We start from the raw sequence: 15,411 nt of genomic DNA, 5'->3' as shown, positions 1-15,411 counted from the left end.
GATTTGGCTGTGGTCCTGAGGGCTCTCCAAGGACCGCCGTTTGAACCTCTGGGCTCAGTGGATATTAAATGGCTAACAGCTAAGACTGTTTTCCTTCTGGCCATTGCTTCGGCCAGACGTGTTTCTGAGTTAGGGGCTCTTTCTTGTAGACCCCCTTTCTTGGTTTTTCATGGGAACAGGGCAGTGCTCCGCACTCGGCCCGAGTTTCTTCCCAAAGTTGTTTCCCAGTTTCATGTTAACGAGGAAATAGTTGTTCCGGCCTTTAACTCACCGGGTCTTTCCGTGGGTGAGGCCTCTTTGGATGTTGTGCGGGCCTTAAGGACTTATGTTGACCGCACTTCTTCGTTTAGGAAGTCGGACGCTTTGTTTGTCCTCTATGGCTTCCTTAAAAAGGGTTGGCCTGCTTCAAAGCAAACTTTGGCAGCCTGGATCCGTATGGCTATTTCTGAAGCTTATCTTCATGAAGGCCTACCGGTCCCTCCTTCTCTGAAGGCTCATTCCACTAGGTCTGTGGGTCCTTCGTGGGCAGCTCGACGTGGTGCCTCGGCAGTTCAGATCTGCAAGGCTGCTACGTGGTCTTCTGTCCATACCTTCGTGAGGTATTACAGGTTTGACACCTTCGCCTCTCAGGATGCTTCCTTCGGGCGGCGGATTCTCCTTTCTGCACAGGAGCGTCCCCACCCTTAAAGGATACTGCTTTGGGACATCCCCAAGGTATCCTGTGGATACCCTATGGACCCTGAAGTAGAAAATATGAGATATGGTAAGAACTTACCCTTGTTATCTCTATTTCTACGAAGTCCATAGGGTTCCACAGGACTCCCGCCCTGTCGCACCTGTGCTGCAGATGGGCTTTGCTCTGGTCACCGGTTTTCCGTCTCCCTCTGGTGAGAATGTATGTGTCCAGATCTTTGTTCTCTCTCTTCCTTCTCCTCCTCCGGCCTATGGCTTGGTGACTAACTGAGGTGCCTTGGCCCGGGGGCGGGGTATAGGAGGGGGACCTAGTGCATCCTGGGAGGCTGAAAGCTTAACTCTTTGGTGCCCTGCGACTGACGTCACACCTATACCCCAAGGTATCCTGTGGAACCCTATGGACTTCGTAGAAATAGAGATAACAAGGGTAAGTTCTTACCATATCTCATATTTTTCATTAGTCTGACTGTCCTTACCCCTCTTTGTATTGTGATGTTAAGTGGATCTTCAAAATTGTTTTCATTTATATTTAAGCATAGTTTTTAGTACCATATAATAGTTTTATGTGGTTTTTATAAAGTTTTACATGGAATGTTCATTTTTGATCATTTTTTTTTTATAAGTTGCTTACTTGATGTTACTGAATGTTTACTAATTGGCTAGTAAAGTGTGCAAGGCTGATTGAGAGGTGGATGCTATAGTGCAGCAGCTGCATCTTTGTACGCAGTGGCTGTGCTAAAATATGCCAAAGCAGCAGACTGCATCTGTAGTAGAAGGACGCCCACTGCTGGCTTTTGTGATCCGCTGTTGCGTCCAAGAGGTTTGCGTAAATCTCTGATTTAGGCCTTGTATCCTGCACTTTGCTACTTTAGTGAAAAGGAGAAAAGATGCCATAATATGATATGCTGATGCTGTATTAGAAACAAAGTAAGCTTGGGCATGTAGTGATTAAAAAAACTAAAGTCCTTATTACAAAAGATGAGAGAGGGGAAATCCACCAAGTTGGTTAAGTGCTGTAAGGCTTGGGGGCACGAAGCCTTCTCATACAATGTAGTTGCAGGCTCTTTCCCCCTGTTGGCGACCCTGACCTTACTCGCTAAATATAGGAAAGTAGAAACCTAAACATAGCTACAGTTTTTAAATTACAACCTCTACCGCTGTTATTTTTCTTGCATTTCTGAAATAAGGGAGCAGCTTGTTCCACTTTCAGATGTAACACTGCAATTTCAAATTCATTTTAAACCTTAGATCTTATTGTGTTACATTGCCAGCATCTCTAGCGCATTAATGATCTGAACAAAATCTCTACCAGAGCTTGAACTTAATGCATGTATTTCAAGTTTTTCTTCCCCAACAACTAAACTTTAATAAATGTCTGATGACCAAAGCTGACAATATATTTTACATGTGGTCTGAACGTAGGATGAGGGAGCTGATTCTTATTCTGAGAATTGTGCCCAGCAAGTTGACTGTTAGCACAATTTGCTGTCTAAGATAGGCTATCAGATTGAATATAATTGTTTCCCGTTGCCTTCTGAATAAAATACAAGGTATTCACTTTAAGATTCTCACTCTACTATATATTTAATTATACTTAACAATAAATATTTGATGTGAACAAAGAAGAAAAAAACAGATGCTTCTCCTGCTGAGAGTGATGAAACAAACTGTGGACTCTAAATATCTACTTATATATGGGCTATGTTCTCATAGTGATGTTAGGGTGGTAAGTAGGTTGGGGTGTGTCACTACATTACTTTCACCATTTCTAAACAGAAACAATAACTTTTTTCAACAAATTTGTTCCATAAATTTTGGATTATTGTGTTATATTATTAAAGAAGGACTTATCCATGTATATTAAAATACATAATTTTAGTATAATGTCCCCTCAAATGTTTTGGTACACAGTCGTTCCATATGATCAGTGATGACACTGGGGCTCCACCAAAGCTGTACGAGAACTATGTGACAACACACACATGTAGCCGGTTTCTTTAGCAAATAAGGTATTCTAGTTCCGAGTGGCATTTGTAACTCCACATGTGTATCATCTCTCCTTTCAGTATGACTTTGAAGTGAAGGGAGACGTGATCAATGGAAGAAATCATAGAGGTCCCAGAAGGTCAAGACTGGGATCCGATGGACTGGTATGGTTATCTCTCTAATACTTAGCATGCTGCCATAGACCAGATTGGCTTTCATCTCACTGGCTGGATGCTGCTTATCCATGTCTGGAATATATATAAAATGAGTGCAGAAGATATTGTATATAATAAAGCTACTGAGAAGTGCAGTATATCCATTATTCGGAGCGCGATCTCTGTGCCGTTGCAGGACAGCTGTCAGAGTAAAGCTTCCCTGAGCATATCATTCACAGACATGGCACTTACTGCAATATCAGAAAAATGCGATATTCTTATGGTTTGGGTGTTTTTAAAATACATTGTGGCAGACTGGGAAAAGGGGAAAACTTTCGAAATAAGATTGTGAGGACTTGGTGTGAATTAGAGAGATTCTTCTAAAATGTCTTCATTCAAGAACTAGGTCGTAAATGCAATCTGTATTTTTACATAGTACATTGGTTCTCCAGATGCACTTAATGAGGTTACAAATAGCCCCTCAGCTCCTGGTGACAATTTACGTGGTACTCAACCTCTGCTCTTTCTCATTATATTGTGACCAGGATTCTCTATCCTTAGTTATGTGCAGAGTAGAATGGCTGAGGATATAATGGAGACAGCAAGCTGTGATCATATTATATGCTGCATACTAAAATATTAGGCTAATCCACAGGTTCTCAAACAGGTTGTTTTCCAGGACTCCTTACAGAATCACAAGTGAAATAATTAGCTGCACCTGTGGATCTTTTAAAATGTGTCAGTGAGTAATGAATACACCTGTGCTCCTGCTGGGTGACCTGGAAAACGTGAACTGTGTGGGGTCCTGAGGGCCGAGTTTGATAACCACTGGGCTAATCTATTTTTCTTCTTCGGGGTCCATGGGGTCCACAGCCATTACGTTGGGGTATGAATCCCGGTCACCAAACAGTTAACACAAACGAGCTCTCTGCTCTCAGGATGCATCGGGGTTCCTCCTCATATACCCCACCCCCTGCCTCAGGTAGCCAGTTCTTCCTGTTTGGTGTGTTCACCACATAGACAGTGGGACTGCTGGAGCAGTCCTGCAGACGAGTAACAAAAAAAAAAAGAAAGAAAGCATATTACTCTCCATCATGGCGGGTGGTCTGAGCTGTCCTGGAAGCAGCCTCGCGTCTGACTGGAGACGCACCGGCCACCCGCTACAACTACCTCCTCTGGCGCCGCACCGCTAGCCTTGGCAGGACCATGGCTAGGGCTTCGGCAGGGGCTCTCATGTCCTGGACCGCATCCGGATCAAGGGGATGGCAGGTAAGCGGGTGGTCGCGGCGGCCGCTGATGCCGGGACCACGTGGCGGTCCGGCCTCCGGTGGTGAGGCTGGCCGGAGGCCAGCTGCAGGCAGGAGGCATACAGCTTGTTTCCTACACTAGACCGCCGGGATGTGATGTTCCTGACCAGCCAGGGCTTGTGGCGGCGGCCAGGTCAGTTTACCAGGCAGGTCCATGCAGCATAGGGGAGGCGCGCTTCCCCAGCGGCGCCTCCCCCAATCCACACGCTAGTTCAGTCCTCTAGCGCAGTGATTGTGGGTTGCCTCTCCCAGCCTCCATAGGGCAGCCAGAGTGTATGTCAGTTGCTCTCTGAACGCTGCTCCTTCAGGACGCTGGGCAGTCTCCCTGTATACCTTTCCTACTGCTGGTTCAGATTTTACAGGGCTCTATCCTACCTAAGCCTAGGCTGATGGTGGTAGCAAGAGCTTATATATATCTAGCAGAGTGTTTATGCATGACATGTGATTGTTGTTTTTATGGATACTGTTTCTTATGTAAAAAGAACTGTGACTCCTGTAAACTATCACTGTCTTTCCCCTTAACCCTTTCCTACGGGTGTGTGGGTAGTTAGGGTGAAACAAAATCACGTGTTTACTCAGAACTGGTCATTATTATGTCTCAGAGTCTGAAGGACAGGTGGCTAAAGTCCCTGTGCTGGGGGGGTTTTCCCCACAGGATTTCATACAATCTGAATTATGTGGTTACTGTGTTAAGTAGACAAACCTCTCAGCTTCTGGATAGGAACTCCCTTGGGTTTCCTTTTCCCAGATTATGGACCAAAATACCTTGCTTAGTGGCCAGGTTGAACAGGCTCAATATCCTACTAAGCTGGTGTGCTTTTTGATTAAGAGCCTATGGCAAATATACTGCTTAAATGCGTTAAGTTTTGCTGAGTTATGCTACCTTTGTTTCTGAAAAGACTATATGTGTGAAGGTGAGCACATTACATTGGCCCCCAGCTGTAGGCTATATGGGCTAAATTGTAATTCACATATACTGGTAGGGCTGGGTTGCCCATCCCCCCTCTCTCCTAATTAGGAAGACTCAGCTGAGTTGAGTACTGATTAGGGGGAGGAGGGAAGTTGGCTATCCCTGAGTATGCCTTGTTCCCAGGAAAGTGCATAACATTGGAATCCTACCAACTTTAGTTGCTTGGATTCAGTACCGATTGATGCAAATCTACAGGTAGATCTTGCAAAACTGGTCAGTTAGGCATGGATGTGCTACTGTTCAAAGTTTTACTTTCCTTAAACCCCTAAACTGCGGTTAGGGGTTAGAGAGTGCTTCACATGTATGTTTTTGTGGCAGTTTAAACCAACGCTTGTTGTGGGTTACTTGCAAATGTTCTCAGGAGATTTGGTTAATCTTAATGGATGCCTTTCTGGATGGTGTTCTAGAGAGTCACCACAGTAGTCAAATCTACCAGATCATAGCGCAGGTTTTGTACAGGTTGGCGACTCCTGCGCCAACCCTGATATTAAGCTATCTTCAGCAGCTGCAACCTACCATGTTTAGGCATCTGTCCTTGAGGGACATGTGCGCTCACTCGGGTCAAAATGTGACTTCGTCCTTGGCAGCTTTCCAGCGATTATGGCAAGCAGCTAGGCCAGTACAGCCAAAAGAATCAGAAGGTGGTCGTTCACACGCTCAGTCTAGCCCTCAGATTCTGGTGTTTAGGGAGACACACGGGTCTCCTCCCAAGAGTAACTCTCAAGAGAGGAAGACCGTCTTCCAACAGTATGTCTCCTCCCTTATCAGAAGGGTCAAAGCTATGCTTGTGGAGCCGGTATAAGGAGAGACTCCAGTGTTCTAATGCCAGAAAGTTGTGAAAGCCTCCCAAATCTGACTACAGCCAGACCATACTGGACATGCCCAAGATTGTCTGATCTTGATAGCTAGGCAGCATTGAGCCAAGTTAGTACTTGGATGGGAGACCACCTGAGATACCAGGGGTTGTAAGGAAGGTAGTATGGAGTTTCTGCGGGCAGAAAAATCCATATTACCAGAAAGGTTGAGGCCTTATATCCCTTTCCAGTGCCATTGGCATTCGCCTTTAAATGTTCCACTGATAAGAGATTTGAAGCCGGTTTCAGGGCAGTCTTTCTCTGTCAGGAGCTGTTATTTGCCCGGCCAGGGTACGGCCGGGGTTCCAAATAAAAACACAGACGATCTGTCTCTCGCCAGAAGAGCAACTATCCATTAAAGACTTTTTGTCGCAACAAGGGTCGCCCATTCGGGACCTGGATGATACCAGTCCTCCGCAGGTGGGGAGCAGTGACAGGTCGACACACGTTTCAAGGAAAATGGAGGACAACGGAAAGCAGTCTCTCCATAGAACGTCCTGGAACTAAGGGCAGTATTCAGGAGCGCTTTTCAAGCTCAGGAAATACTATAGGGGCAGGCCGGTCTAGGTGCAAACTAACAACGCCTCCGCAGTAGACTGCCTCATCTATCAGGGGGCAAAATGTCATTTTCCAGCGAGATCGGTTGTGTTCATACGAGTCCTTAATTTGGAAATGGACTTCTTAGGCCAGCAGGATATATGCGCCAGAGAGTGTGGGCTCTTCATCCACAGATATTTCAGAGCCTTGTGGATGGATGGTTCTTCCAGAGGTAGACCTCATGGCCTTGAGTCACAAGCACAGGGTCTCCATGTACGGGCACAGAGTTTGTGGATGCTCTGGCAGTAGAGTAGAACTTCAAACTAGCGTATTTGATTCACCCGCTATCCCTTCCTCTAAGGGTTAATGGGAATATGCAACAGTAATATTGATAGCCCCTGCTTGACCCAGACGCTGCTGGTTCGCCAACCTGCAGAGTCACTCCATAGACACACTGTGGCCTTTTCTGCTAAGGTTGGGCCTGTTAATACAGGATCCCTTCCTGTATCTAGACCTGACTCGTCCATCTTGGACGGCATGGTTCTTCAGACCTCCGCCTTGAAGAAAGGATGTTCTGTAATTCAGAGGACAAGAAACTTACTTCTGGCTGCATTTATTACAAAACTTTGTATGTTTTCCGGGGTGAACTGAGAAAATGTGGCCCTAGGGGGTTAGGTTTTCTCGAGTATGTTCTTTTTGTCAGACTGGTTTGGACCGGGGCTCCATCTGGCCACCCTGAGAGTTCAGGCTCCTGTACTTTCGGTGGGTTTAGCGAGGCCTGACGTTGGAACATTTTTTTCAGGGTGTTTCGAGGCTTCAGCATCCCTTTGTCCCCCCGTCAGCCTGTGGGGGCTGACATTTGGGTCTCAGGTTTTTTGCAGGCTCCTTTATTCGAACCCCTGAAATCAGTAGACTTAACGTGGGTGACAGCGAAGACAATTTCTCCTGGCTATCGCTTTGGCCCGTAGGGTCTCTGATCTAGCAGCACTTTCTTCCCGCTTCCCCGTTTTTAATAAGTCATCGGTAGAGAGCGGTACTTCATACTAGGGCGGAATACCTTCCAAGAGTGGTATTCTGGTTCCATATGAATGAAGAGATTGTGGTCCCAGCTTTCAGAATACAAGCCTCTCGGTAGGTGTGGCTTCCTTGGATGTTGGCCGTGCGCTACATATCTATGTGGATCGCGCCAACAGCATGAGGAAGTAGGTTTCCCTTTTTGTACTGTATGACAGTCATAAGGCTGGCCAGCCGATAAGCAGACGCTGGTCAGATGGATTCATATGACAATTTCTCAGGTATACACACAGGTCCATGGGGTCCACAGGACACCCACCCATACGCACCTGTCGTTCTGGGGGAGGTTTCCGTAATTTTCTTCTCTTGAGAGTCTGAACTCATGAGTATGGGTTTCTTCTTTCTTACCCTTTTTTTGTTTGTCTCCGCCTGCTTGAGCTTGTTAACGAACTGGCTACCTGAGGCAGGGGGTGGGGTATATGAGGAGGAACCCCGGTGCATCCTGGGAGCAGAGAGCTCGTTTGTGTTAACTGTTTGGTGACCGGGATTCATACCCCAACGTAATGGCTGTGGACCCCATGGACCTCAAAGAAAAAGAGTTAACAAAGGTATGTTATACCAAAACTCTTATTTTCCCCATTACTTGAGTAAACCCTATAATTACCTGCAGTTATATATGTAGACTGTACTTAACATTTTTTCTGGTACCAGAGGTTATTTCATTGTTTTATTGTTGACAAAGGACAAGATTGCCTTCACAGGAAAGAGTAATTTGGGCCATAGTTTGTCTGGAATAGCTTACATGTACCATGCAATGCAAGTCACCACATAAGTGTTTGTAGAATCTGCAATTCTTCCTTTGAGACTCTGGGACTGATATAGAATTAGGTGCATTTTGTGGAAAAAAACGCATGCAGAAATGCTAACCTAGAGGGTCCTTCTAAGTGAAGCCTAGACTTGGCTTGATTGCAGATTTCAGGTTTCACACTTATAATAACAGTCACTTTAGTATCTCTATAGAGAAGATATAGTCAAATGGGTATCTCCAACTAGGATGGAGGCCTTACAGTCCCATTCATGGGTGTTCCAAATCAAGCTAATTGCAAAATGTAACAAAACTCCACATCACTAAACCAACTTTTCAGACTGTCTCCAAATGTATTGGTATTCTAGTGGCAGAGAAGCGACTACTTCGACAAAGGTTACACATTCTCCGTGTATAGACAGTTGTGATCCTGAACGCCAGCCTTTGAGGCTTGGAGGCCATCCATCTTCAATACAGTCTACAGCATTTTTGTGCTTCGGAAGAGTCAAACTCCAGATAAACAAGCTTGGAGCTTCAGACAGCCTATGCCAGTTATTGTAGGAAAGAGCATCAAAATCCATTTGGACAATATCATGGCACCAAGAATACCCTGACCACGGGAGAGATCAACACGATCATATGTTGGGTGGCGCATAATGTCCCAGCCATCATAGCAAAGTTCATACTGGCGGTAGATGGGAACAACTGGATGTTGACATCTTGGTTGAACCAATAGGTGGTGTTTTTATGCAGGACGAGGGATCTGTATGCAATTCTGGTTGGCACCATGTCTGTTCCATGGGGTTTCAATTTGTTCTACATCTTAACTCCAGTCGCAATGCTTCCATTGGTGCTCACAAGGGTAAAAAGAGAGGGGCTCAGGTTGTTTGTTATCCTCGACTCACCCATGCATTTAGGCATGGCAGAGGGACCAGCTTGGTACTTTCCCCAAAATCAGATCTGTTAAGTCAGGACCCTTTCCTTCACCAGAGTTTACCTCGACTGGGTTTAGCATTGTTCCTAGAAATAAAGGGTTTTTCTGACAGTGTGATTCAAGCCATGCTCAAGACTCTCTAAAGCCTGTCATAGTCACAAATTACCACAAGGTTCAGAAGATCTACATCTCCTGTTGTCAAGTAAAAGTGTTTCCTACCTCTTTGGTTAGATCGATTACTGCTGTTTTTTAAGGGCAGTCTGATAGAGGTTTAAAAGTTAGCTCTATTGGTTTTCATTCAGAGAAAACTCTTAACTGAAGAGGTAAGAGCTTGCGAGCAGGGTCCACTTACCTCTTCTTTTTTTCTGGCTGTTATTATGCATTCTTGATTTATTTTGTTCTGTTGCTGTACCAGCGCAGTGACTCATAACAGTAAGTAAACGTTAATAAATAAGACCTTTAAGGAAGTTATGCATGATGTGCAAGATCCATAAGTTCCTCCAGTAACTCCTTGTGATCTCAGTCTAAAGTGTTGCCAGGCCTAATAGCAAACTTTTTGGTTTTGGTGCAGTTAAAGTTGTCTTAACTGGAAGACTGCCTTTCTGGTTGTAAATTTCACAGCTAGTAGAATTTTGGTGTTCTGCGCTCTCTTATAGGCCTCTTTTGCTCATCTTTCATTTGGACAGGCTGTTTTTAGAACCACCCTTCTTTTCAGCCCATGTTGGTTGTCATGTTCTATCTGAAGCAGGACGTTGTGATCCCTGTCTTTGACCGGAATACGTCTCCAGAGAAAAAGGGCTCTCTTCAATCTCTAGATGATGTTAGAGCTTTGTAGATCTATGTCTGTATGATCAGGTAACTGCAGGATAGATGACCTGCTGGCACACAATGGTGTCTTCACGAGGGACTGCCCATCTTCTAAGCATGGATTCACCAGGCTTGCAATGGGGCAGAACAGTCTGTCCCTGAAAATGTGAAGACTCATTCACCAGATCAGTGGCTGCCTCTTGAACGGCGTGGAATGAGCCCTCCAGGTCTTTGGTTGACACCTTCATGAAATTCTACACATTTTAATACTTTTATGTCCAAAGATTCCAGTTTTGGATAAACCCCAGTGTATCCAGTGCCCCCTATAGGTTGAAAAGAATTCAGCACGAGCACAGAAATCCCATTTTCTCAGTCAAGCTTTTGCTGGTAAATTTAAAGTTCCCAAAGGACTCAGAAAAAAGGCTTAAACATGAACGCAGAAATCTCATGCCAGGATGTTCAGCTTGTGCTGTTTGAAAAATACCCCCCCAAACCCCCCCCCCCCCCCCTGCTCCCCTACTATCCACCTGAAGTAACAGGAATACAGTGGGGATTGAGAACTAGAGAGATTTAGCCATGCCCACCTTCCTGCCCCTCTAAGTGAGCATGGATAGCTCTCCTGGTAGCATTGTCATGGAGGTTAGTGAAAGAACATTGTTTTATTGATAAGATTTTGAGCACCTGAGGTTGAATTCACACTGGTAATCACCCTTCATTAGCTGTGCAACTGCTTGTTTACATACATCTTTAATGAAGAAACTGAAGTACTGCAGGATTTGACTGACAAATGCCTACTAGATGGGAATCGCAACACAGCTCAGTCTGGATTTTTTGTTACAACAACAGACCCACAGCTAGTTTGTTCTAGCTAAATTAAATGTTCATATATGAAACTGAAAAGGTAGAGAGGCTGATAGCCCAGGGCTAGAAATGTTTTCACTTGATTCATTATTGTTGCTGTGTTTTTTAATGTAAAAATGTCAATCCGTTTTTTGTCTGGTCTCTTATCAGCTTCTGACAGACTTTGAAATTTGCTGTTTTGGATCTTTTAAGGATTTAAACAGAGGTAAGTTTCCTAGATAGTATATAATGTACTTATGTGATACTGCTCAATGGTAAGATGACTGTAGAAAGGCTGCAGTAAGATGAATGCCAGATAAACGCCAAACAAATGTCTATATTTTCCATAACTGCTGTTTATTTTTTTTTCTGTGCTAATTTCCTGACGGCCTGTGCTAGCGAGAGCCTCCGAATGAGGTCCATTATCTTTATGGTATAGTCAGTCTAATTGATGGTTCAAATTATCATTGCAATATATTTGTGTTAATTACAACTCTATGCCCATTGTGCATCAGGTAGAAATATTCCTGCTTTTGAATATGCTGGAGCTTCTGCTTGATCCTACTGTATTTCATGAGGAGCCATTAATAGTGTCTCAGATATTTGCATTCACTTGGTTATATTGTGGCAGAGCCATAGTTGTATAATGAGGTAAAGTACCATCTTTATTTAGAGTAAACTTGCCAGATATTGATAAGAGCTATGATGAGGGAAAACAGTATTATAGAAAGTATTATAAAGGGGTTCATTTTAGAAATACCATAGTCAAATGTAGTATCTTTAAGATTGTCTTTCCATAGATGTTATATTACTCCTCATCCTTGTATTAATACTGCAAATTTTGCCTCTGTATTCAGCTTTTCTTTTTTTTTTTTTTCCTCTGGATGTTATACTTCTACTGGTTGCACATTCTGCCAGATGTAACCTATGTAGTGCCCCCAAGATGGCTGCCTCAAATGGTGCTGACATTGGCAGGATGAGCAACTTATGGATCTATTCATGCAGTACATATCACACCACACGTTTCAGTGACCCGTATTTATTCCTTGTATGATATCTTACACACTGCTTCGTAGTGCGCCTAAGATGGCTGCCTCATCTGGTACACTTGTTTGATGAGATAAAAAAAAATACTTGGATCTCCTGGCTATGTAAGGTCTCTGTTCTTAGATTTACTAAGCTGCAACTTCCCCATTTTGTGTTTTCTTATGTTACCTATTCCACCCAGGGTAACCTACCTATGTAGCGCACCTAAACTGGCTGCCTCGCTTGGTACCCTTCATGAGTGGGATATATAACCCATGGAAGCTATTACTCAAAATGACTCCACCAACCCTGCATTATGTCCCTCACACCCATTATGTTGACTGTTTTCAGTTTGTTTTCTTCTTTCTATATTACTAAACCCCTGAAATTGTTTTTGATGTTGTAAAGCGACTTTGAGTCCTGATGGAGAAAAGCGCTATATAAATAAAAATTATTATTTTTATTAAGTATCTAACTTTATTTTTGGAAAAATATTTTTTTGTGATCTTTCACATGTCCTATATCTACAGAAAACGTGGAGTGGATGGTATCTTTGTGCGGTGCTTCTGTGGTAAATGAGCCTTCGCTGTTTAAACATACAGCAGTAAGTATATTGCATAATATCTACATCATTATACCTATTATTTTCCCCATTTGTAAAAGCACAGCTTTACATGTAGTCTCTTCTCCATTTGTGTCCTCCTTCCTTGTCCAATTTCTAATCCTCTTAGCCCCTCTGACTCGCCTTAACATAATGATTTAAATTATTTGCACCATACTTTGGATAGTACATGAAAGTGTAAAGGTGTGGCCCTGAAGGGATCCAGGACATAATGAGTGAAATCTGTGGGCTTAGGATCTGTTTCAGAGATGTACACTGTTGCTGCAAATTTGTAAACTGATTACAATGTCGCAGCTGCCGGGATTTGTATTGGGACGGCCGCCTGGTCTTCTTAGCAAATCCAAGCAACTGCATACAAAGGTACAGCATTGGTCATAAATCCACTCTGAGCAACCCCATGGTTACTCAGAACTGAACCATTTGTACAACATATGGGATCGCAGTCGCCAACTGAGACACACCTGCATTTGAGTCACCACCACACAACACCAGCCCCATGTTACCGCCCAAAAACGGTCCCTGCCTGTAAATCACTTTGCAAATTAATCCTCATGACAGCGGTAATACTTGATGCATGCGCAGTGTGACTCAGATGTATGTGCACATCACCAATAATCGCTCAACTGTATAAACATCCGCATTGTGTTCATATCGGAATTGGGCCCTTTGTCTTCCAATGTCTTTTAGTGCTTAGAATAAAGAGAACTGAGCACACCAATTTGTCCTGTTTAACAACCTTCTAATTAAATCTCCTAATGGTACCATTAAGCTTGTCATGATTTGCAGACATTAAAAACATACTGCACTGTAGAAGTGCCTTCCACCCTCCTGTGGTGAAGTTGTGGGTAATTGAAGACATTTTGAAGAAAGGGCACTGGATAATTACTAGTTCAGTAACTGTTTTTACAAATCTGTAGAATTGTACTTGGGGTCCCTCATACAGAGTACTGCTTATTTGTGTAACATGCAGTTCAGGTAGGGTCTAATTTCTAACTCCTAAACTATCCGTATGTAATATACTTGTATACACTGTGTGTGTGTGTGTGTGTGTGTATATATATATATATATATATATATATATATATATATATATATGTATGTTATATAAAACAGACCTATATGATATACAGATGTGTCCTAAAAATTTCCCTTCTCGGCCTGCCAGAGATTCCATCTGGCGCAGGTTCCACAGAGCATCTTTTTCCCCCGAAAATGCTAAAACTGATGCGACCAACCACAGTCCGAACCTGTATACAAAGTGCTACAATGCAGTGACCGCGACTTTTTTCCACGCCAAGTTATTCGTGATTAGTATATAGATAGTCTCACACAGATATACAAGTGTCGCATATCAAATTAATCAGTGCAGTCCTGTGAAGCGGTTTGTCGAATCTGTTTACAACTAAGGGGCATATTCAATCAGGAGCGAAAAGTCCAGGACTTTTCGCATGCCGGACTTTTTGCTGTCATCACTGGTTTTTCCCATGCGGAAAAGTATCGCGTATGTCCCCGTATTCAATTAGAAGTCTGAGAAAATGGCACCCAGAGAAACGCAAACAGGCGAAAAGTACTGTCAGTTTTGGGGAAATCAATCTGACAACCCACCAAAAGATGCACTGACATTGGGGATCACTATAGATACACTGAATAGGCCTGCTGAAGGTATTTGGGGTACTTAAATGCACTCAATAGCTGCTATTTAGCGTCTTTGCAGAAGTGATGAAGAATAGCATTTAGCAGAAAATAAGTAGTCCCAGCAAATTTGTGGTACACGAGAATGAGTGCTAGCACATTTTAAAGTTGCTAAAGGGAAGTTTTAAAAAAACAAAAAAAAATCCACCTGCCGCCACCACCTGCAAACTTAAAAACACCTGCCACATCCTTGGTGACCCCCCCTGGAGTCTATTTCACTAGTTTTTAAATTTGTACCCCAACTTTGTACTTTTTCGCCCCCAAAATGAAAGTATTTTTTTGGGGTGATCTAAAGTATTTTTAAAGCTTTTGTCTCATTCACATCAGACACACAAACGCACATATATATATTTTCGACCAAAATATAGCAGAAACACGATGTAGCATGGACTCCAAGCTCCCTGACGTATGGTGGAACATGGCACGTTGACTTGCATTCCACGTGTTACGTTGGATTTAAATCCAGTGAACAAGGGATCCAACTCATGATGCCACACAGAAAAGGATGCTCCCCCAGTCGTCATCTGGTGACTAACGGACCTGTGCAGTGGCGCATTGTTGTTCTGAAAGAGCCCGCTTCTGTCAGTGAATGCATGACATGAACAGGTGCAAATTATCCTCAAAGATGTTTACGTAGCATCCGCCAGTCAGTATAGACTGCAAATGTATCAGGGGTCCTAATGCGTGCCAGCTGAAAACATTGCGGCTCTGGACTGTCCCTTGGAATGCGGGGTCCATTACCTTGTGGTTTTTTTTTCTCCATATGCATAATCACTCATCTGCCCATATGACCCATCTCTCTGGTACCTATCAAGCCTCGTTCAAAGTCATTTAAATCGTGATACGCTGCTGTCTTCACTGCAAATGACAACAGATTGCAGAGATGTCTGCCTAGATATGGTACTTCACTGTGGAAGATACCATTTAATCAGGGGGTGTGGTGACCTGTACTGAAAATGGAAGTGGCTGTCTCTTTCTGGCACAAGTATACATGTACGTATATATAATCTCCAAAATTTTAAAAAGGTGAAAAAAAGAAACTAAAGGTTGCCTCCTAGTACAATAACATATGTGTCCTCCAAATGTGCAATAAAAACAAAAAGGTGGTCCCATACTAAACATAAGTGATATAGCTTATCTAGTGTCTCGAAATGACTCCATGTGTGTTT

The 15,411-nt window shown here is 43.5% G+C and overlaps 1 protein-coding gene across 2 annotated transcripts in view; it reads left to right on the top strand.

Moving 5' to 3' along the window:
• Nucleotides 1–15,411, top strand: part of BRCA1 (BRCA1 DNA repair associated) — a 242,308-nt gene that overhangs the window by 212,100 nt on the left and 14,797 nt on the right. For both annotated transcript variants that reach the window (XM_088480740.1, XM_088480741.1), the window contains exons 19-21: nucleotides 2,760–2,843; nucleotides 11,074–11,128; nucleotides 12,459–12,532. In XM_088480740.1, the coding sequence (XP_088336866.1) occupies nucleotides 2,760–2,843; nucleotides 11,074–11,128; nucleotides 12,459–12,532 (213 nt within the window). The remainder of the gene's footprint in view (nucleotides 1–2,759; nucleotides 2,844–11,073; nucleotides 11,129–12,458; nucleotides 12,533–15,411) is intronic.

Source organism: Taudactylus pleione, unplaced genomic scaffold (genome assembly GCF_031769625.1).
Source record: "Taudactylus pleione unplaced genomic scaffold, aTauple2 ptg000256l, whole genome shotgun sequence".
NCBI lineage: Eukaryota > Metazoa > Chordata > Amphibia > Anura > Myobatrachidae > Taudactylus > Taudactylus pleione.
Note: the sequence above shows the minus strand (reverse complement) of the source record. Positions and strands in the feature narration are given on the sequence as shown.